The 24,267-nt window shown below is 40.4% G+C and overlaps 1 protein-coding gene across 3 annotated transcripts in view; it reads left to right on the top strand.

The window, feature by feature from the left end:
* ARHGEF28 (Rho guanine nucleotide exchange factor 28) overlaps nucleotides 1–24,267 on the top strand; it is a 100,353-nt gene that overhangs the window by 23,971 nt on the left and 52,115 nt on the right. For 2 of the 3 annotated variants that reach the window (XM_074813014.1, XM_074813013.1), the window contains exons 6-9: nucleotides 401–447; nucleotides 1,976–2,036; nucleotides 21,320–21,450; nucleotides 23,854–24,155. In XM_074813014.1, coding sequence (XP_074669115.1) covers nucleotides 401–447; nucleotides 1,976–2,036; nucleotides 21,320–21,450; nucleotides 23,854–24,155 — 541 coding nt within the window. Of the gene's footprint in view, nucleotides 1–400; nucleotides 448–1,975; nucleotides 2,037–13,784; nucleotides 14,265–21,319; nucleotides 21,451–23,853; nucleotides 24,156–24,267 lie in introns of those variants that run through there. The other variant, XM_074813015.1, reaches the window with a different exon arrangement.

The following is a 24,267-nucleotide window of genomic DNA, read 5'->3' as shown; positions in this document are numbered from 1 at the left end:
CTTAAGTTCAGAAAACACATGAAACCCCTGCAGAGGAAAAGCAGAGCACAGCTGCTCTGCAGAGTTGGTGTGAGGCATGGTGCTAGAACTGTTAATTTCCTGAGCATGTGGGGGTTAATCAGCAGCTGGCTGACAAATTGCCATGCTTGCCTAGCCTGGATGTAACTGTGACAATAACATAGCACTTGTTGTGCATATCCAGCTCGCATGCTGCCCACGGGAATGCCACTGTGGGGAGATGCATGGGCTCCCATGTCCATTGTTCTGGCTCGCCTGCCTGTTTGCCTGCTCCTTGTGTTCCCCCTCCTATTCGAAAAAGCAGAGAGCCCAGCTGCAGAAACCAAAGCAGACCCAAACTGAATTTGCTTGTTATTAAAGGCAGGAATCTTTACTTTTACAGGTCCTCTGAAGTTGGCATCTGATGAATTGTCCCAAGATAATGCAAAGGTACATATTTCTCCTTATACAAATAGCTAAGATCCATTTAGGTTGAGAAGCAGCAACCTCTTCCTGGCTGGCTGAGCACCTCCCAGAGCTAACAAATAAATAAGGTGACTAATGTCTGTCAGACAACATTTCCTGCCTGTTCCTATCCTGCAGGAATAGTTATATGTGTAGATGATTATTGTTTGAATGAACCTGTATGTGGTTGTGGGCCAGAAAGTTGGGTTGGAGAAGCAAGCTTGCTTTTGGACCAGAAAGCTCTTGTGTTTATGGCAAACCTTAGTGCCTTCAGGGAGCTTGCAGCTCAGCTGCCAGTCTGGAGGGAGCACAACCTGTCTTGCAAAAGCTTCATCCTTGAGATGGCATGATTCATTACATCTGAGGAGATAGTCTCTGAGAGAGACTTTATGGGTAACTGTGAGTCCTTAACTGGACTTAACTGGGAAAAATACTTGATGTAAAAAATGGCACTTTAATTGTCTTCCATGTGGAGGTATCTAACAGCTTTTGTGGGGGGACCAGTATTTGTGAGAAGTCCCATTATGGTTAGTCAGTTGTATATGATCTATAGTCTTATATTCTGCATTTTATTTATATGTATCTGCTTACAAAATCAGAAAATCTTTGTCTCAGTGGTTTTTTATCCCCTTTTAAAGCAGGAGCTTGATTATTAGCTCAACTGGGTATGAAGCTAATAAAATGATTTAGGTTGGGAGAAACAAAATTGGTAAAATCTGGCAAATTTGGTAAAGGTGGTATCTTCTTAATAGCTAATGACTTGATTTTTTTGAATAACATTGGAATTTAGTGGAATGTTATTGGACTTTTATTAGTTCATTATTATAAAAGTGATGAACTCTAGTTTGTTTTTTTTCTTTGATTGCCAGCTGTGCAGAAGATTGACCATTTGTTTGGGATTCACATTTTTCTATTGTAATCTATGTCATCTCAGAATTACATCTTTGCAGTTTGTGTGCATTCTGGAGTCAATGTTGAAAACATATGTTGAGGCGAAGTGTTGCAGCTCATGAGTTTTGCATGGGGGCAAAGGTTCTGGTACCATATTGACTGTCTCTTGTTTTGATCTAGCAGAAGGGCCGTAGTTGACTCTATAACGAATGAACTGACCTATGATATTTATACAGGTGTGAACAGCTCAGGCATTAGAGAAGGAGGCATCTTAGAAATATATTGCTCTTTCCTCAAGATCACTGTATATTGGCTAGTCAGGACACAGTTAAACTTTGTAAGAGAAGAGCAGGCTGAAAACTGGAGTTTGCATGGAAAGTGAGATATGGTTTGGTCTCTTCTTTGATTGTGTTTAGAGTTTGAGTCCATAGGGTTCATATGTGTATCTTAGAGTCTGGAATTGGCATGCTCTATCTGTTCCATTTATTAAAATGGCTAAAATGAAGTGACTACTGCTTGGTAGTGTTTGAACTGAATTCTAAAAGCCTATAGCCCAGCTTGCAACTAAGCACAAATGCAACTGTTTGTCTTCAAAGATGTAGCTCAAGTTTTTTGTTTTTAGCCTTTCCGAGACTCTGTGACTGCTTCTAAAGAAAATGAAGATCATGTCCTGTTGGGCATAGGTAAGAAATAATTAATCATTTTGACTTCGCAAAAGCTGCTGATATATACTGTGATGCCAAATACACACAAGGCGGTATCTTTAAAAGAGGTGAAGGTCACTGACATTGCAGCCTAGCCTGGCAAAAGATCAATTATATCTGTGTCAGAAAGGGAACATCTTTCAAAGCATCTCTATTATAGATAGGTAGTATCATGATACCCTAGGATTTTTCAGTAGTATATTAACTGTTTTAGGAACAACACTCTTCCAAATAATTTCTGACAAAATCAATATACATGACTGAAGATGAAATGAAGCATGTAGAAATTTTAGATGCCACAGTGGTGAGTTGTGGGGCTGGTAGGAGAATATAGCCAGCTGCACTGTACAGTACATTTAGAGACTGAAACTCAAATGGAAAGGTGGGTATTTTCAAGTTTGGGGAAGGCTCCAAGAACAATGTGCAGACATGGACTCATGCAAAACACAGCAGGGAGAAAAAGACAAGTAACTAAGCTCTGCCAGTGAGAGGTGCTGTGCCAGGCAGAGCATGTCAGGCTAGCATCACTTGCCTGTGGTCCAGTGCTGGGCTCAGAAAGAACAGCCCAGCTGGTGTCATTCAGTCAGGCCATATGCAAACTTTGGTGGCCACAAAATGAAGAGTTGCTCTGTGTGTGTGGAAAGGGAGGGGATATGCATGCATAAATGGGGGTGGTACATGTTAGAGGGAAATGAGCTGACGTAAACTCAGAGATACAGTTGTGAAATAAGAAGCTGACAGATTTAATAATCTCTCATTAAAATAATCATCTAGTTATCTATTTTTCCAGTCATTGTTATGTCAAATGCCAGTACTTCAACCATTTAATCATGTTTGTCACAGTCTCTCATCCAGGGAATACGGGAGCTGCATAAGGGAATTGAGAGTAGTAGCAAAAATATTAGTAGTCACAGTTATCCTGACTTTAGTGCCTTTGAGCACAGGACAGCATAGCAGTCCTTGCCTCGCTCAAAAATGTGGTGCACATACACGCAATGTTACTGCCCATATGATCGAATCTGTTCTGTCAAGTGAGACCAAAGTATTTGACTGTATCTCAGTGTAGGAGGGTGTGGAGCCATTGGGGAGATTATGGTTTGCTAATCTGAAGCTACATCTGCTCCAGTCTCTGCTCCAGTTTTACCATCTGGAGGGAACATAAGGTAGTTTAAAAGCTGACAGAGTGGAAGTTCTCCACCCTGAAATTATAGCTGATACTTCTTTTTCTGACCCCTGAAATGCCTTTTCCTTCTAAGGCATCATTTGCACAGTGCTACTTGTGGCAGCTGAAACAGGCGCCAGGCCCTCTGGCTTCAGACCAGCTCAATCTCCTCTCTGATGCTTGGATGGGCAGCTGCAACAGATCCTGAGTCCACAGGGGACAAGCAAGCGACTTTGGCCATGATTCGTACTGTTAGGAGTGGTAGAGTGTAGATTCTTAGAGGAGCTTTAGGGTACAAAAGAAAAGGTGAATTTGCACACAACTTGCAACAAGATTTAGGTGCTTAAAATTTGATTTACGTATATTTGCTTAGGCATCTTATGTATAAAGTAAAATTATAAATATGGATATAAATGTGTAGATATACATACATCTATACATATACATGTGTATATAAATACCTTTTGTCCTGAGTACAGGCTCAGCTTATATTAAACTAAGAAAAATTCCCTGTTGTACCTCTTACCTGAAAAAGAACCAACCCTCTGTCTCTTCCCTGAATTCTAATTACTTTGTAGTACATTTAAGAAGTTGACTTGTTTGTGGAGAAGCTACAGTGAAATTGGTTCTGCTTGTTTTAGAAGTAAGTTACCATAATTGAGAATTTGGTTGCCCTATGTAAGGACTGGAGCATGGACTTGCTGCCAGCTGTGCTGTGGTCTCTCCTTGCCCATCTCCCAGTTGCATACTGAAGTTGGCTAAAATGTTCATAGCATAGACATCTGATGGGATTTTGCCGTTGACCTCAGCAGAGCCTAGAGGGCTTCCAGTCAGCACCACGTATGAGACCTCATGCGGCTGAAGTGCAGGCTGGGGAGTGAGTGGGCTATCAGATATGCAATAAAAGGTGAAAGTGGGGAGGGATGAAGAAGGATGAAAATAGAGTTTGGTGACAACTAGAAATTTATAAGTTGACTTAAGCTGGTTTTATTGGTTTACTTGAATGTAAAAATCAGTATCTGTTCTAACCTGACTCACATAACCTTATTGCTAAATATTGTAGTTTTATTATCCTGGATTGTCTTAAACTACTTTTAAAGAAATTGTTTGCTTGGCAATGTTGTTAAATGGCAAAGTTTTTGGCAGGAAAAGCACACAGTAGGGGATAAGGAGAGAAATGGAAATGGTTGTCAGTGGGGGAGAGGAAGAGGGAAAACAGCTAAGGAGGGTTGAGTGAAGAATAGAAATGAACAAACTCTGGAATCTCACTAGGAAGTTGGATGTGTAAATCAAAGAGGACTTCTAAGAGTGAGAATGTGAGTGCTGTTTGAATGGGTACAAATTCCTGAACTTCTGCTTCTCACTTCTTTTTCTATGTGGTTCTTGCTTTTAGAAACCTTTACCAAAAATCAGTCTCATCATGGAATGGTTTGTGTTGGAAAGGACCTTTAAAGAAGTGGTGTCTCCTGGAAGGCCTCTGCTGTTCCTGCTGTTTTCTTCCCCAGCCTGCCCTTTCAAGCATATTGACTGTTACGGCTTTTTCCCCACACCCAACAAAGTTTTGGGAGTATATCTTTGCAGGGGCGCTCTCAACAGTCCGTAGGATTTTAAAAGGGTACCAACTTTCCTTGCTCCCTGTTCTCTTCATCTTTGGGTTGGGACCTGGCTGCCTTAGGCACTATTTGAGTCTTGTAGTTCAATTTTGAGAATTGTAGTTCATTTTTTTGTGCAAGAGGCTTTGCATCATCCAGGATCGCTGCAGAGCCCGTGAGGTCCTACCCCTGTGAGTGTCAGGGTGGGAATGGGCCAATAAGAAGCCATGTGAGCTACAGATGATCGTTTTTGGGTTTGCCATATTCAAGAATTGAAGGAAGTAGGAGTAAACTGTGGGACACAACAGCATCTTGGACCAGGGTGAACAGGGGATTTTATGGAAACTCCTGAGTTCAGTGCTAGTCACACCTGCCAATCTTCTTCCCCCTCTCTGTCTCCCCTGGAAATTGTTGGAGGTGTCTTCTGTGTTTGCAAGAGAAAAAAATAATACTTTTTTTTTTTTTCATTGAAAGAAACACACTGGAAAGATTGAGACACAAAACCAGTATCAGTTGGGGAGAGTGAATGAAAGAAGCAAAATGGAAAGCAACAAAAAAAGGATTTTTTTTTTCCTTTCAATATTAAGCATATGTATTATTGCCAGCCATTGTCATCCTCAGAGTCAGCAACCCTGTACATTTTGGGAGGGAGTCTAGGAGGTGACAGCTGAATGCTGTTACTGTTGGGCATGTGACAGTGTTAGCTGGGCATATGTTTTTGAACATTTATAATTCCTTCCTGTTTTGCATAGCTGGTTTGGAAAGAGGATTTTCACAAGGCCATTTATAAAGCTGCAAAAGTTTCTTTTTTCCAGTAAGAAAAATCTAACCCCCAGTTTTCCTTCCAAGGAAATACAGCTTTTTCCACCCCCCCTCCCCACCCCCCAAACTTTAGGAAGGCAGGATGATGTTAATTTTTCAAAATATTTTCCCTGCTCTCCTAGTTACAGTGCCAGTGACCTAATGGTGTCTGTCTAATCTATTCTGTTTGCTCTGCCGGTGGTGAAAAAGTTCTGTAAGCCACGTTTTGCACTTTGAGAGATAAAAATACTGATGCCAAATTTTTGGCAGTTCGCTGTATGTGACCAGGCAGCTACAAAACATTTCTAGTAGAGTCTGCCCTTTGATTTTCATGGTTCCACAGAAATCCCAGTTTAACCACAGACCAGTTTAAGGAACAGAACATAATGATCTTCTCTGTGTAAACCAGTAGGGCTACACTGTAATCTGCAGAAAAATCTGGTTTCAATGTTGCTGTTTTATTCTTTTTTAATTAGATTTCCTTACCATAACTGGTAAGACTTTAAAAGGTGATTTTTTTTAAGATAGAAAAAAGCATGGGCCTCCTGACTGGAGTCCTGCCTTTGCACAGTTTTTGTCAGGTCTGTAAAATGATTCCTTTTTCTACTTACTGCATTCACATCTTTCACTCCTTTTTTAGTATTCGTTTGTTTTTAGGTTTTGGTGGGCAGAATGTTTGCATTGGAAGTGTTTTGAGTCAAGTGTGCCTGTTTTGACATTGGAACTACAGAAAATAATTTTATGGTTGTTGATAGATAAAAGTGAAAGTTACATGTTAAGTGTTGCCTATTTGAGACAGTTACAAGAGACCTGTGATTAAGGCTATGCAGATCTTTTCTGTTTGTGGTCATTTTTATCTTTTCCTGGCAGCTTTCAATCCTATTTTTCCCTTACGTATGCTTTGAGAGAGGTTTGGTGATCCAGCCGTAGCATCTCTAGTCCAGGAGCTGCAGACCTTTGCTTGAGTTTCTTTCCTTAACGGATTTACAGTAGGACCTTGGGCATGTCACTTATCTTTTCCCTGTGTCTCAGTTTTTCACCCGAAACAAGGAAGACCATAGAGAGTGAGGTGAGAAAGAAGCACTGCAATACTTGGATGACTGGAGATGTGCAAATACTCAGGCTGGTTGTGCTGAAGATGTTCTGAAGGTCAGTCTGTGGTAAAGGAGGCTTTTTTAAAAACTCATTTTTAGTCAAAACATAGGTGGTCTGAAAATTGCAGAGAAAAGTAATAGCTGAAGAAAACTCCAGAGTTATTGCTGCAGCTAATGGCAGTTGCACTCTGTCCCTTTTTGCTGCAGTTTTCAGAGATCTTTATGTTGCTGCTTCTACTTTTGCAAAACCTTTGCATGGTTTCTTGCACATTGAAGAAGAGAGGCTTAACTTGGGGTTGATCTGTCAGAGTGCTGCCAAAAACAACCTTTAAACATGTCAGTAGTTTATTTCAGTAGGTAAAATATATTTTTATTTGTTTGTCAACTAAATATTGAAGACTGCAGAATAGTTTTACACTAAATATTGAAGATTGCAATTGTGGGAAGTAAAATCTTGGGATGTGAGCCTGAACTGAGCTTAATTAAAAAGCCATGGAGAAATCTGGAAGAGGCAGCATTAGGCACTAAAACAAGCTTGTTCTTGTTTCTTGGAGTTTCCTCCACTCTTGATTTTCTGAGACATTATAATTCAAGTTAACCTCAAAAGGAAGACAGAACGAAAAATGAACAAGTTAAAAACATGTGCTGTCTGGCTTCCCAGAACTTGTCCTCCTCTTCTGCCTAGAATCCAAAACAAATTTGCTGAACAAAATAATCCTTCAAAAAGAGGCTCTTTTTTTCCCTAATGTTTAAATAAGCTCTTTTGCCTGTCTTCTGCCTGGTCTTATTTCACGCTAACATAAATAAACAATCTGGCATATATCTAATGTCAAGTTACTCTTTTAATGTGAAATACAACCCAGAAATACATTGTGGAGAAAACAGTTGTATTCCTGAAAGTGCACACATGAACACATTTCTCAGCTTTCTCCCTCCTTGAGAGGCAGCCCTTTCCTTGAAGTCTTCCCTGAAACATGGAAAATTGGACTTCTAATGAGATGGGTCTTTGGTGAACTTTTTGACGGCGTAGGCTGCCAATGTAAGTGTAGACTCAACAACCAAGTCACTGGCGAAATTTCAGTAGGAGTGAGGCCCAAGTCAAACTTGGGTTTGCTTTCGTGTGAGGCCATGTGCTCTCTCCGTGTTGCTGGGGCTCACACGGGCCTCCGTGAAGCCAAAACCAGGAAGAGATTTTTATTGACTCTAGCCCTTGGTTCTCAAACTTTTGCAAATAAACTCAAGGGAGCTTTTCATCAGGGTGTGGGACAAAAAGCGATGAGCTTTTCATCCATATTTGTACTGCATATCCCAGCTAGTCTTTTGACATGACTAGATACTGGACAAGAGGAGATTTTAGGCAAATTATCTCTTTATGTACTACTTTGGAAGTGCTCAGTGGTTGTTTCAAGAGTCAGGGCATACTGACCGCTGTCACGTGAAAGTGGTATTAATGAGCTTGTTATCCTAAACTGAACTTGTTATCTTAAACCACATCAGATGAATGGTAAGGCAAAAAAAGGAAAAAAAAAAATTAAATCTGCAATCAGTCCTGAACCAGACATGACTACGTTCTGAGTTGGAGGAACACTGTAAAATCCTAACAGCAGGACAACACAAAAAGTTTAAGACAAAGCCTGATATAGTGCAGTGTGTATGTCTGCTGGCTCTTTGGAGCTACGTTGAGTCAGGACTGGGCACAGGTCATGTTTTTGCCTCAGTTTTTTAAAAACTCTGACCCCTTTTTCATCCCAATCTTGTGGGTGTTCTCCAAGGATCTTACAGTACTGGTAGAGTTTATACAAACTCTTTCTCTTAAATTTTAGAAATACATTGCTCCTATAGTTTGTCAAAGAAAAAAGATTTAAGTACCACCACTTACAAACAGTTGCTTTTCAAAAGAGGATATTGCTAATAGCTCTTTGTAGGATAACGCATCATTCATTGAATATCACGAGCATGATATTTTTAGCATGGAAGTGTTATTCTTGTTATAGCTGTTCTAATTGTAGTTGTCACCCTGGTTTCAAGAAAACATTAAAAGAACAGCCTTAAAAATTAGTTTCATAATTCACATTATAATTAGAAATATACCTGCTGGGGAATAGTAAGGTGTAAATTTAGATGGCACGGTCTCCTCTCAGCCGGGATGGTTTGAAGCAGCACTGTTATTCCATGTGCCCTGTCTGAGGTTGGTAAAAGGATATATCCTTATGAAAGTAAATGCAGTGGAGCATAAAAGCTCTTGGACGGGCAGTCTATCTTAAAGCAATCCAGAAAGTGGCGCGCACAAATTGACTCTGCTTATCCTGTAGCCTGCTGTGACTGCGGAGTGTTTCAGTAGACTTGGGGGTCTGTGTAGAACAGCATTTTTGGAGATGGGTAGGGTGACCTGCCGCTGTCAGCAGGGTGTCTGTGAAGGCAGCAGCTGGTTTGTGTTCATTTCCAGGTTAGTGTCCGAGAAACTGCACAAATAAGTCAATGAAAAATTGATCCAAATGTATAGTACCATATTGTTACTTTGTATTTTTCATTAGTGTTTCTGGCGCCTGTCTACACAGCATCTATAGGAGACACTTGTTACAGAAAAGGGGTCTAGTGTGGGTGGGTTTTGTCATCAGCTGTTTGAATGGAAGAGTGGAGAACACCTGCATAAGGGGAGGTGTGTGTGGGAGGTTTTGGGGCCTTTGGGGATTGGGGCCATTTATTCTCATGTCAGTTTGATACCTGAATTCACCCAGGGCTACACGTTTCTGGGAGAGCAAAATCTGCTGCGTTAAACTGGTAGTGGGAGGAAGAGAGTCCATGATGCTGAACACTAATGGTCTTTCACCTTATTGAAAGCTGTGGCTTTGTTGAGGTTGAAACAGTGGAAAGCAGGCATGTTTGCAATGGGAAGTGTGCAGTGCAAGAAACTCCCTGTCACTTCTTCCTCTGCCCTGCTCCCTGTCCTTTCCAGCCCTGCCCCTCTGCAGGTGATGTGGAATGGGGAGCCTGCCACAGGGCGGTAGTGAGAGAGGTGGGATCCACCAAATTCTGTCATATGTCAGGCAGTGATGAGCAGTGACTGCCCGCCTGGACCTTTTGCGATCCACTGCTGAACAGTTTAAATCCTAAACTGCCATGTTACATGTGGGAGACCTCAACAGATCTCTGTTCACAAAATAAAGAAATAAACGGGCTGTTTTCCTAAACTGAACTCATGAATCACCCATCAGAAATTTAGCAATACGGACGATCATAAAAACAAATGAGGGAGGTCATCTGCCAAGGTCGTAAGGATCTGGGCTTGGTTCTGTGTTTTTCAACAATTTTGTGAAAGGGAGAGGGGGAGAATAGTGATGTGGCAAACTTTCATAAGAAAGACTCAGGTCTTTGGTGGAGAAGTGGTAAAAATAAAGTGTGTGACAAGGCATCCTACAAGATTTGTGAGGCTGTTGCTTACAGCATTCTGCACAGCCATTGCGTTATCTTGTGGACAGGTTGAAAGAGCATTAGAGTTGGAGGGTGCTTGGTGTGTGGGATCTGCTGGTAACGTTTTGCTTTTAGTTGCTTTTAATTCACATTTGCTGAGCTGCCAACATGATTGTTAAGTCTTATGTAGGGTAGTGCAGATATTTTGTCCAGGTATATTGGCTGGTCTTCTCTGTGGAAAGATGTGCTCTAATTAGTAAAAACAATGGAGTGAAGAAGACAGGAAAGCCACGTGTGCCAGTGGGTCGCAGAGGCTGCTGGAGAAGATCACCTGTCTACACCGTCTTTCCTTGTCAGAGTCTTCTCCATAGCTTTGGGGAATGATTGCAGGCTCTACTGGTCCTGGGACTGAGGGGAATCACCTTCATCCCTAATGTCAGGGGACACTCTGCCCAGAGCAAACTGGGCAGGGCATTTTTGACAGAGTCATTGTTCAGACAGCTCTCATCTCTTGTCTCACCTGTGTCCAACAGTGACCCTCTCCAGCCCTGTTTCTGGGGTCAGTAGTCCAGCTTTCCATGCTATGTACATCCCTTCTCCATCTGGGGAGTGGACAGTGGGCCCAGAGGGGTTGTCACCTTCTGGTCTGCCAGAGACAGATTGGTCTCAGCCCATCATTTAACAGCGTCTGGGGAGAGGGAGCCCGCCTGCTTTGGTGCTGCGGGGCTGTCCTCTGAGTGTGCTGGGGAGGTGACAGTGCTGTTTCATGGAGACTGCAGATGCTAGTGACATTCCTCTGCTTCCTTCCGTCTTGCCACAAGACGCAGGAGTACTCAGACAATAGACAATAGACTGTAATATCTCTGAAAGACATTTATGTCATATGAATATGTTTTGGCAAGCATTAAGTGAAAGAATTTAAGGCATTACATTATTTATCAGAAGCATTAGCCTTAGGTAATGCACACAAAAACTCCACTTGTTCTTTATCTTCACATCTATACCTTGGTATACGTAATTGAAAACATTTTTTCAGTGGAAAGTAAGGTTAATATTTTCCAGCTAGAAAGCACCTTTTATCTCATAAGCTGCCAGATCTCTGTGCCAGCTGCATGCAAAACCACTTTGGAAACAAAGAGCGGCAGGTGAAAAGTGGGTTGGATCATCCCACAAAGTGCAAGAATGGGGAAGAAAAATATTTTTAGCCAAATACTGTGAGGCAAAGCCCTGCTTTGTGGCAAAAACCAGCATGAGGTCTTTCATGGCTGCATAAAGTTTTACAAGCTAGAAAAAATCATCTTTCACAAGGCCCGAACAGAGCAAATAATGTGAGTGATATTCAATTAACCCTTCAGAAATATGGGTTAACGTTGATAATTTATCTGTACTTTCAGGCTGCCATTGACAAATTCTGGTACAAGATCCTATTTGGGGGAGATTGCAGTAGGCGTCTGAAAAAAGCCCAAGAACTTGGTCAAAAAAGAGGGTAAATGGCAGGAGTAAATGATCAGGTTTTTATCACAGCAGAAATTTAGTAGCTGCATTCTCTGAATGTTACATAATAGGGCTGCTGTTAAAAAAATATTTAACAGTCCTTAATTACTCATTTGTGTTGGGAGGTTCTAAATGAACGCTGCTAGCTTAAGGGAGGGAGCAGGCAATAACTGAGCAGTCAGTGAAAACATTTATGTAGCATACAGAGGTCATTCAGGAAAGTAAATGTCTCGGCATGTAAAATATTTTAATGCCATTAAATACATCAGCTGCATTTCTGCATTGTGAGTGTTCTGTTTGGTTCTAGTTATCCCTCCCTGGACTAAACAGAAGTCCAGGAAGACCAATGGGAGTGAGTAGGTGCATTTTAGTTGAATATATGAGTGAAAAAAGCCAGAATTGGTCCATTTAGAGAAAAGATGCACAAATGGAGATAGCAAAATTTACTATTACTTATAAAGTGGAACAAAGGAATAATTGCTAAAATTGAAAGGTGAGACACTTTAAAGCCAGTGTAAAACATACAGCTCTTTCTAAACCTAAACTGCTGTTCACCCATGGAGTGGGTTGCCTTTTGTACACATCTGAAATTAAGATTTTCATTCCGGTTGGCATTAAACACATCTGATATGTGAGAGAGGATAGGGAAAATTGCTGGGTAGAGGGGAAATCTTTTGTGTTGGAGCAGTTGGGAAGACATTTCCTACGTGAACAAGTTATCCAAAAAATATGCTCTGTCCTTTCCTTTTCTCTCAAACTGTGGCTGTGATGGGAGGCAGGCAAGTGCCCTGAATGGTGTGCAGGTGGGAAAGTGTATGTCAGTGCCTGTGTTTCCGCATGCCCAGGGGATTTATCAGTGCAATTTGAACCTGACATTCCAGGGAGTGGAGATATTTTGAAGTGGGTGCTTAAAGCATGGATTTATATCCTGTCTGTATTTTCAGTCATCCATTGTCTGTTGTAATTCCCTGGGGCTGTTAATTATATATATAAATCAAACAAAGTCTATGGGAGTGTCTAATATTTAAAGTGAAAGTCTAAGGCTTCCAGTGTCTGGGGCAAATTATTCTTTTCAGGCCTAACAAAGCTGGCAGAACTTCAGTTAAGGGAAGGCCTGAACAATGATGTGTTTCAACTGTGTTTTATGTGATTTGTGCACTTTATGAAGTACTTGTAGAATAATTATTTTATCCCTGAAAACCTGATAGATATTTTTCTAATGGGTTTTGAATTAAATTTGCATTTGAATTGCATTATTTTCTTTCAACAAATACATTGTTATCTCTGACTGAAATGTGGATTGAGGAATCACTTGAAACATAATACAGAAGTAGTGTTGCAGACCTCAGCAGCCTGAAAAATAATTGAAGTGAAGTAAGGAATGTTAACAAGCTTGTCATCATCTTCCAAAAACTGACATTTAAGCTGATCCACATTCTCTCTTCCCCTTTATGTGGAATAGAAGAACACATACATTGTGGGGTAACTAAAAGAAATGTTTGGTGGAGTTGGTTAAGAAACAGTGGACGTGTTATTTTTGCGTTAGCTTTTGTATAGCCACATTTGAGCCTGTTTTTTTTAAAAAAAAGTAGTTTGTGTAGTGTAAAGATGTTGGGGGAAGGGATAATGAGTTCCTACTGAATACTAATTGCCTACGGGTTGTTCAGGGAGACTGTATAAGAATGGAGGATTTGTTGTAAATTAGTCACTAGCAGTATTGTGCATTGCTGTGAGGTTAGACCAGAGCTGTAAAGGTGCCAGCTCTACAAAATCCTTATGATTCACTGTCTAACTTGGTGACTGTGTGAAGGAGAAAATACTATTCAGACTAAATAGTATTGGAAAGACAGCTCCTCTAATGACAGTGTAATCTTTCTTTATAACACTTAAGGTTTAAGCTCATTTGAGCTAGAAAGATGGGAGTGACAGATTTTGAGTGGGTTATCGCTGCTTTTCCAGCTGCAACATCCGAAGGTCTGCCAAAGTTGGAAATGCTGAGGGCGGTGTGTGGGGGGGTGGGTATTGCTCTGCAGTAATATAGGGTTCAGCAGATTGATTAGTGCTATCAGTTTACTGTTAATCTTTGGCTTCTTTAATTCTAGCATTTTGCCTATCCTTAATTGGAGAGTCCTTGTAAATCCCACTTTTAACATGGAAACAAAGCTTTAAAAAAGCTTTCAATAGTTTGTTTACTTTTGAGATGTATTCTCTCATTTCTTATTCAGCTCCTATTGTTTTCATTTACATCAAAATGGAAAGGTGAGTTAATGATTCATTGGCACACAGTGACCTTTCAAATAGCTCTGGACCACGATGCAACAGCTCCACGTGAAGCTCTCATACTTTAACCTCCTTGCTTCTGCCTTAATACTTGCAGCCTGATCTGTCTACATGCCTGGACGCCTGAAGAGAGCAAACATTTACAGCTTCACCCTCCCCTGTGTTTAGTGGGCAATTTGATACTTCTTTGTCCATTCCTTTATTTTACATCACTCTTAGACTTGACTTGCTATTGAGAACAACAAAGTGCAACTTCGGGAATCTGCTCTCTGTTTATTTAGCACAAAAATGGACTCAGACTCTGATTCACCTTTTAATTACTCTTGGCCTTCCTTACCAAAAATGAGGATTCGAAGAAGGGCATCCAAATCAGGTAGAAAAAGCTGTCTTCTTTTAAATGACTTTTGCTTAATAGCTCTGCCTCTTTTTCATTGTCTGGTTGTGTGCAGGTGGCTATAAACAGTTTGCATAAGGTAGATTTTCTTCCTATCAGAAGACTACCTCACTGCTAGTTATGCTTTTGTAGATAATGGTGTTGGAATTTGTTAAGTAAGAAGAAAGTGTTTTCTTCAAATTATGTACCATTCTTTAAAACTGCTTGTATTTCTTTACTCTCTTAGGGCTTTATTTTCTACTGGTAGCATGTGTAGCTCTAGCTGAGCAGCTCTGACACCCTGGGAGCTACACAGCATGGCAGTTGCTGCAGAAAGCTCTGCTGGTTACAGTTTTCATTTAGGGAGAATTTGGTAATTCAAATACACCTCAACAGCTAACAGGAATTTTTTTAAAATTATGTACAAAAATCTTACCAGAAAAAGAGGGAAATCTTTCGCTTTCTGTAAAGAAAGGGTCAGTTACTCTTTTTGGTGGCAGGGTCAGTTACTGTCTTTGCACAGTTAGACATTGTCCTCCTTTGGGAGGTCAGCATTATAAATGTTGTCGGTATGATAAAGGGGGTTTTAAGGAGGTTGAAAGTCACTGACCAGCAAGTTTATGTTAGAAAGAATTATCATTGAAGGCTTTAATGAGGAAAGATAAATTTTTGCTACATTTAAAAGCAAAGAAATGAAGAGAAAGAATGGCAAAAATGTAATTTGTGCCTCCTTCCATAAAACTGCTTTTTTGTGTTTCAGAAAGGGGAAAAATAAGAGAAGTAAGATTCATCAGTGTCATTAAAGTCAGCGAGCCAGGAGAATCATGTTTACACAGACTGAGACTTTGAACTAGTTTTAGAGTGAAAAATGTGTACAGAATGCACATTTTAACATGCATAAAACTTTCTGAACTTTTTACTTTTATTCATGAGGAAATCCAGTATTTCCCAAGCACATAGGAGTTTCTGCAATGTGTATGGATGAACATGCAGTTTTGCCAAGAAGATGAAGTGGGTTGCAAGTTGCATGGTGTGTGTTCTTTACATCTCTCATAAGGACTCATTTTATCTGTAAATGCTGTAGCAGCACACCCATCCTCCATGGCACTTCTGTTGTTACTTATTTTACCTTTAGACTGGTTTGGTTTTTGTTTTTTAATACTTCACCTGTTGTAAAGCACTGTATACAGATCTGGTGTTTTCATGTTATAGTATTGCATCTTGTTTCCCATCCCTGTTAATAGTATACCAACACATGTGGCTTATATGCACAGCTGACAATATATTGGAGCAAGAAGGTGCTCTTGGGTGCATGTTTTAGTGGTAAAGTCCAAGGGTTCACTTGTGCTTGGGGAATTGAAATCCTGTCTGCCCGTGGGGTGGAAGAAGTGCCTCTGCAAGGGAACAGCAGACTCATGATCTATGCTCATGATCTGTGTTTTTTTCTGGTAGTATCTGGACATGACCAGTTGATCCTGACACGCAGGTGTGGGGCACGTACCTCACAGCTGCACTTACTTCATGCAGAAGTTCAGGTCTCAGTGAACAAGACACTTTAGTGCCCAGTGGGAAACAGTGCAGTATTCTTCCTCCCCACCCTGAAAATCATGAAGTCATTGTGTACCTGTGCAGGGTGCTCCAGCTAATATGGGCAATGAAATGTCAGCCTCTTCCCTTCCCCTCTGAATCAGCAGGCTGTTGGTTTCCTGGTCTGGGGTTGTTTCCCCTGGGAAGCAGAGGAACTGTGCAAACCTCCAGTGGGAACGTCCGAAGTGGAAAGTCTCACACACCACTTTGCACCATACGCATCAGTGTTTTCAGATTTTAAGTTCCCTGCATGCCCCAAGGTCAGCTTTTGTCCCTGCCTGGGGACCTCTCAAACTGGTTGGTGGAGCCCCTGTCTTCCCCCTGAACTCCTGGGGGCTGGCAGGAGCCAAGTGCAGGCTGTGCGCCTTTTGGGCCGTGCATTGCAGACTCCCTGCTGCTGAGGCTGCATGTGCATGGCATAATTAAAGGTTGATTAGGCTCAACAGAGAATGTAATCATGACTGTGTCTTAGTGATTGGGCTGGAAAGGGGGGTCTAAGTTTTGTTCCTTTCTGCAAGATCCCTAATGCTATTTATTTTGTTATTTAATGTGAAATGGCCATAAAGCAGGTCTCTTCTTCTCCCTTCCTCTTGCGCTGCATAGTCCTACCTGTTCAGAGGCAGTGACTCTCAGAGCCTTTCTGGAGGCGTTAACAACCTTCAGGGGTGCTGAGAATATCTGTCTCTGACAAGTCTGTCCCACTGTGCTGGGAGGTGGGAGTTATGCACCAAGTCCACTTGGGCAGAGTGGGAGTTGAAACTGAGCATCAAAGTACTTTATTGGTTGTGCTGTTGTATAAAATGAGACATCAACTTGTTTCTATTTCTATATTCATTTGTGTAGTACGTAAGGTGCCTGTTTCAGGGAGGGAGGTCAGGACTGTGAATCCTATGTTGGAAAGAGATGCTTTCTCACATCCTACCTTTAGGTGACAAAGATCAAAGTCAGTGATTGACAAGTGCCTTTATCCTCAGTGCTTCTTATTGGCCACTTTAGGACCACGTCTCGAAGATAATGGTATGATTTCTAGCATCCAGATGCCTGATTCTCTCCATGTAATATATAGGAAACAGAGTTCTTTGGTTTCCACTCTGTAGATTTAGGACAGTTAAATGTTCATCTTTATGACAACAGCACTTCAAAGCCTACCTTGCTATACCCTCTGTATAATGCTATTCTTATATACTCGCTTAATTTTGCTGTTATGAGTAGTTGCATTGTCTGAAAGAAGCACTAAGACGCCTGGATTAGGGATTAAGATCTCCCATTGAAACTGGTTGTATGGTCCACATCTACAGATGTGCATGTCACTTCGGTTTACCCCTCACCAGGAAAGTGTGGGCTTCTTTCTCCAAATTCAGGTGACCACTTCTAGATTTAGAGGAGTATTTCTGCAGTCCTGCATGACCCATGTGTTTAGCTGCCTGCATTTTTCACTGTCTCCTTAGCTCTGTTACTTCCAGTTATACATTAACGCCTGCTCAGATTGCTGGGGGTAGATGTGATGAGCTGTCTGAAAACTATTCATTGTATCTAGAGAAGGGAATTTGTAATTTCTATCCTGGCTCTTGGCTTGGTGATGTTGATGTACTTCACTCCTCTTTTTCTGTGTGCTCTCTCATAGAATGATTTAAGTTTTGATGTTTATGGATCAGTCAGTGTTATGTTCTTGCCATTTTCCAACACAGGTCATTCAAGGCTATACATTTTCTTACACCAACATAAAATATGTTTTGAATTATTGCTATGATGATCATGTGGTTTTTTTAAAGTATTTTCATAAGCTTTTGTGCCTGGTAAAATGTGCAGCCTTTGCTGTGTTGCTTTGATGACAACATTACAGAAGATGTAAAGATCTTGTGCCTAGTTATTCGTTGATCAAGGATCTTTATTTTATCCATGTTTGGAGATTATCCTTCCCAGCACTGTAGCTTTTGTTCACCTACATCTAAATAACACATACATCTTTCTTGACTGTTTACCAGGAAGATGGCAGAGAGCCACAGGCTCTGCTAAAGGAGACATGCCTTTATTTTATTATTTTTCTGTGGTCATGGCACAGTATACAACCAGAGAGCATTCAGCTCTGGCAGTGGGGTCAGCTTGGTGAGCTGTACTTGCTGCGTTGTTTCGGTACCAGAGTCAGTTCTGCTGTGTTGTATTCGAGTAATTTTTACCTTAGTAAGCATGTTGACATCCATTACCAACACCTTTCAGAGCTAAAACTTTGGGACACCTTCGCTCTTACAAGAAGTGCCAGTTTGCCCTGACAGTCTTATCTGTCTTTCCATAATCTCTACTCAAGTGCTCATCTGCAATGAGAATAAGCATTTTGAATGGGTAGGGAAGATTTTTGAGACATGTCATTTGAAAATGTATTTTGCTGATACTACTCATCTTTCAGGCAAGGACAGCCTTGCTGCATATTACTACTGGTACCCAGTGCAGCGAGATATTGCTTGCTGCCGTGTTAACCTGGAGGAAGGTCTGCTGATAGTGCCCATAAGACCAAGATGACTTGTAGCCAGTGAGGCAGGCTGGAGGCAATTAGTGGGGCTGTATGAATGCAGTGTGTGATGTGGATGTTTGTGACAGTTTTGTCACTTTTTAAACTATGCAGGCCTGTCCAGTGGAAATAAATTACTAGCACAGTCAATGTGTAATTAATTATGCTCTCCTCTGCATTCATCAAAGTCTTTAAATACTTCTCATGTTACAAAGTTAGCTTGATGTAGTCGTCCCTTCATGCATGTTTGAGATTGTGGGGGTGGAGTGGGAGTAAGGAGGTACAGTGGGGTCATACTGCAAATTGAAGCCCAAAATAACCCACTACCTTATGTCTGTTCATTTAAAACCCCAGTGAATAATTTTTTTAGACATCTCACCGTTAACAACAGACTGACTGGACCATCACCAGAAAAACATAGGGTGTTTAGCAGTGATAATCAAAGATTTACCCATGGAAAGTACTGCAGATAACATAGTCTAACATAACTTCTTGTATTTGCAGCAGCTTGCTTCAGAAGCTGTTACTTAGGTTGTTACTCTCTTACAGAATTTTAAAATAATGTAAAATGTGGTATTAGAAGTTGCTATATAAATAAAAATGCGAAGTAATTTGTTGTTACTGGCTCGGGATGTATAATTTGTAGTGCAGTCCATTAACTGTCTGTGAAGACCCCAGCAGTGGGGACTGTTGCTAATGTCAAGAAACTGTCTCCATAGGCTCGGTTTTACACCATGATTCGGGAATCCCTAGTGCCTGGGCTGTTCTTCAGGGGTATGTATTGAACCTGTGCAGAGTAGCACTGGAACCGAATACTGCCTTTGCCAGTTGTACCCAGTGGGTTTATATACGAGAGGGAGTGCGTGCTGGGGAAGGTACTAAGCATAAAAGAAGCAATGGAAAGTCTGACATTTTTATTCTTCCTGGCCATTGGTTTAAGACCATCCCTTGGAAAGATTTCCTTGCCACAAGAAAGTACTGCCAGTTTTGCCAAATCACATTTCCATATGATTCTAGCTGCCAAAGTCTGATGAACTGCTGCAGAAAACAATGCTTTTTTACTATTTATAAACAAAGGCTTTGGGATCTTGGCAGACATAAGGAAATGATTTGTAGCTTTAGCAGTTCGCAGGATGGAAGTCTCTAAAATCATGTTAAAATTCTGGCAGGAGGGAGAAGCAAAATGAGAAGTGTAAGGATGTTTTAGTGGTATGAGGTCGCACAGGGCCTGCCAGGACTAGAAACCAAATAATTCATAGTGTGCCATTTCTAAATGGGAATTTCCAGTTTTCTCTAAGTACAGAGCTTACTGTTCTTGAGCTTTATGAGATAGCATCTTAAAATTAAATAAAAGCTGTGGTGTAGCATTGCAGTTTTGGCAGTGGTCTGGGACTTCTTTTTTTTTCTTTCTTTCTTTCCAAAGGAACAAATGCCCCAGACCTTGTCAAGTATAGTTTCTAATCCAGTGCCATTTCTTCATTATATCTTTTCTTACAATCTCATGGCCATAGGCATCTTGAATGGGGCTTTGAGCAACCTGATCTAGTGAAAGATGTCCCTGCCCATGGCAGGGTGGTTGGACTAGATGATCTTTAAAGTTCTCTTCCAACCCAAACCATGCTATATAATTCTGTGATCTTCTAAAAGCAGTTACACTACTTTAGGAATGTAGCCTGGGGAAAGTGGTATCGTTTCTTTTCCACCTTTACAGAAAATAAATTTCTGATGCAGACTGAGAAGGATCTTTTGCATAATTTTCAATAACAAACAGGAATTAAGTTTATTAAGAGTTTTGATTGTGGATATATGATACTTTTCTCTATCACATTGTTCTTATGCTAGTCTATCTCAGTTGACATCCAGTGGCAATGCTTGACTTACAGCATCTTAAAATAAGGAAAATTACGTTACAACTGTGATTTTTTTTAAATTCTTTTTTTTAGCCTATTTTTACACAGTCTAGAACAAAACTGGTTTCCACTTTGTCAAATTTTGTTCATTTTACAATCAGAAGATAATACAAGGTCTTGAGTACCAGCTCAAATGCTGGATTGGTGCATGATCTTCATACTTGTAAGCAGCTTTAAGAGAAGTGGGCCTGCAGGACAGACTGACAATGTCTCTGTACCACTTGGTTAAGTTTTCTGCGGCTCAAAGCCTCTTTATTAAGAGTCAGCCCATGCAGCTTTTTATAATATTTGCAGTCATGAGCACACTATTGAAAACTGAACTCTGAACTTCCGTTAATGATTTCTGGTGAAACTGATAATTTCTCATTTCAGTACCAAAAGCAGATCAGATGCAGTCTTCATCCCAAACGGCTTGTTCATGGTCATATCTTGATAGATTGGTGTTACCCTGTAAAAGCACTATCAGTGGTATTTTATTTACATCCCTCTTACAATTTTGTTGATTTTTTTTTTTTTTTTTAAAGAACAGTAGTCTGCTTTGTTGGTTTAAGGTTAGTATTTATGTTGCTCCCAGTAGGTAGAATGGTTTAGGAGAGTCATTATTTGACTGCAATTGAACACTATTCCATTTATATAATGTATCAGATGTTAGGTGTTTAACATAAAGGCCAGAATCATGCATATTTCATCCCAGCCCATAAATCTTGTCCTATGTACTTCTGCAGCCACAGATCTCTACGAAGTTCTATCTTAGGTGGAAAATAAAACATTTTGCTAACCAAGGTACAGGAACACTTATTTTTAAGTTATATGAATGACTCTGGGGTACCTTTTAGAGTCTTGTCAACTATAGGATTCTTGGAACATATAGTAAGTGTTAGGCAATTACAAAATGGGCAGATTTTTGAGTGGCCACATGGATATTACTCAAATTGTAATCCTAATATTTGGTGCTTAATGTTTAACTTTGCCATTTTTATGACAGTATATGTACATGAGTAGAAAACGGTTTGAGATTTAATGGCATATTTTCCACAATTTATTTTTTCCAGAGCAGAGACACTCTACTCTTGATGTATTCCGAAAACTCAAGGCTCCACCTACTTCCTTTGATGCAACCAGACTTTCTGCCATGCTGAGTGGAAGTGATGAAGTGTATGCAAACTGCATGGTAGTAGACCAAGTAAGCTTATGTTTGAACTTTTGGTAAATTTTTCATTGTCTTCTGTTAAAGTAGCTTATTTGTGTGGTAGTAGGATCTTCTGGATCTGTCAGAAGTGGTGTGGGTTCAATTAGCAGAGCTCTAAAATAAAAATGGCAATACCTTACTCTTCTCAGCTTCATTTTGTAACCCATTTATGAGGTCCCTTTTAACAGATTCAGCTGATGATAAGAATTATTATCCCTAGCCTGCAGGGAGAACTCTAAGGCAGCTCTTAGTGTCTTTTCTGTGTGTTTGTGAGCTAAATGGTATTTGCTTCTTTCTAAGAAACTTTAACACAATGTAACTTGCTCATGTGAACTTCAGATTTTCTGAATTGTATGTACATTCACAGGAGACAAATTTGCTGATGCTGGCTAATTTCAGAAGTTAATTATAAGCTTATAGCTAAGCTTATAGGCTCAGCAAAAATGAGGTATTGCTGAAAAGGTGAAGTCAATGTCCTACAGCTGGCATGAAGCATTCTGATGCTGGAGATCCTGGCTTAGTATTAATGTTTCTGATTTATTTGTCACCAGCACTGGAGATGAGCTGGAGTGTCCAGACCAAATTATATTTTACATCACCATGTTGCACCTGAAATCCCTTCACCATGGTCACACTCAGATATCAAAACTTGGGCAAGGGGGAATAGTCCAACTCTTGTGTATAGTGGTTGTGTGTAGTTAAACAGCCACCAAATTCTGGTGACCTGTAGCTGTTTCAGTGATGGGTGAAGTGTTTTATTTATTTGTAAGCTGTTGTGGACTCTCCCTGGGGTGAAATGATCAGATCATAATGTTAGAAGTCGGCTGAGACCTTACAAGCGTGATTTTTTTTTTTTTTCTTATTTTTTTTCTCAAAACACTTCACCCACTGCATTCACTGCAGATCCAGTTCATTGTGACAGCTGAGATGAAAGTTTCAGTCAGAGGCCAACATGTTCAAAATACACCTAAGGTTACAGAGAGATGCATGAAATAATGACCTAGGAGTGAGCACCTGGCAGGAGACTATATATGCAATCTGTAAACCCTTGATTTTAACAATATCCAGATTGGGAGGACAGAGCTGCAGAAGTGCAGCTCCTTTACAGGTGCAGATGTTACCTGAGTATATTGCTAAAGAATCTTTCACCTTGGATTACTAACCTTTGCTAAATACATAGCCATGTTCAACATTGTTAAATTGCTGATTGGGGTCAAATTCTCCCTTATGCACCACACAGCAGGAGCTGGAGCGACTGCCAGAGGAAGTCCCTCTGGTGCTGAGAGGAAACTCTGCTCGGGCTTGAGTAACTTGGAAGGGAGGAACAGCTGCGTAAAACCTGAGAGAAGCATTTAACCTTTGTGCATCTCATCTGCACAGTGCAACAGAAGTTCTTCCAGACTTGCATGGGCCATATCTTTGAATGCAAATACGGGCTGCTGTAAAAAAGACAGCAGTTCTTTCTGTCTTTTACTAAGAGAACCATCATTGTGATGGGGATGAAAACACATCTCAAATGGGGTTGGAGAGGAGGAAGTCAGCAATCTGAAAGACCAGGGCTTTGGAGAGGCTTGCAATCCTTTCTTTCTTCTTGTTTTCATAGAGGTGCTTTTTGGGGGTTGAGTGTTTTCACTGGCCACGTGACTTTTCAGGATTATTCAGTGTTTAAATAGATGACAGTAACATCTAACTAAAAGACTGAGAATAAATTGTATTTTAGTATCTTCTGCAGAGTCAACAGGAGAATTCAACCTCAGTTGCACAAAGAATTGTTACCAGGATCTAAATGCTGATCCCTGTACCTGAGAAATCATAATTCCCAACTCTGTTCTTGTCTTTGTGCAAGAGGAGGGGTGTTTCATGCCCATAATTGCTTAATGACAAAAAAATAAAGATATCTTTCCCTCCTTCCCCTGGAGAACCTCTGTTGCAGGTCATGTATATTTATCTCAAAGCTTAGGAAATTGGTGCTGGAAAAATAAAAGTGCATGATGTGTAGGCTGATTTTTCCAAATGAAATTGCACAGTGTTTGAGTTCTCCTCCGTATGTCTCCCATGCTAATGTATTATGCATATTTTTTGCTTGACTCAAAGATATTTTTTAATAAAAGCTATAAATATATTAACTGATACATTTAACAAAAGGTATAAATGAGAGTGAGAAATCCATTAGACTTGCAAGTACCAATTCACGGCTACTCTAATTATTGAAAAAAGTAATGCTCTCGCAATCTCTTAGCCACATAACTTGCTTTCAGTTCATGTGCTGTAAAAAGTAATAGGGCAAAAAAGACAAAATATATAACCATAAATAAAATGGCAAACTAATCTGGTCCTTGTTCCCTGACAGTACCTCTTGTTACTGCCTCTTACAAGCATTCATTTTTTTCTCTGCAGGCTGGAGATATAGAGACTAACTATGTTCATGGAGATGGTGTCAGCGGTGATACATGTCTGAATCCCACCAACTCAATCCTGATGGCTAAGAGCTCTTCATCTCCCTCCCTTGAGGAGAATGACCAATATATATATGTTCCAAATGCAGGAAATCAAAGGCCAGTGAAAAATGGAGAAAATGCAGGTTTAAGACATACGGTTTCAACTTCTGATCCATGTGGAGCAGATTCATACCTTCCATTAAAGACCCAGGGATTAACTAAGGATCGGGGCCAACTTTATGCTGACATGAAAAGAAGAAGGTATGAAATTGCCTTGATGATATGGCCACAATAAGGATTATTTATGATAAACTTGTATTTCAAAAGATGAAGCAGAGTCTGGAGTAATAAATACTATTACTGAGGTAAAATC

Source organism: Strix aluco, chromosome Z (assembly GCF_031877795.1).
Source record: "Strix aluco isolate bStrAlu1 chromosome Z, bStrAlu1.hap1, whole genome shotgun sequence".
Taxonomy (NCBI): domain Eukaryota; kingdom Metazoa; phylum Chordata; class Aves; order Strigiformes; family Strigidae; genus Strix; species Strix aluco.
Note: the sequence above shows the minus strand (reverse complement) of the source record. Positions and strands in the feature narration are given on the sequence as shown.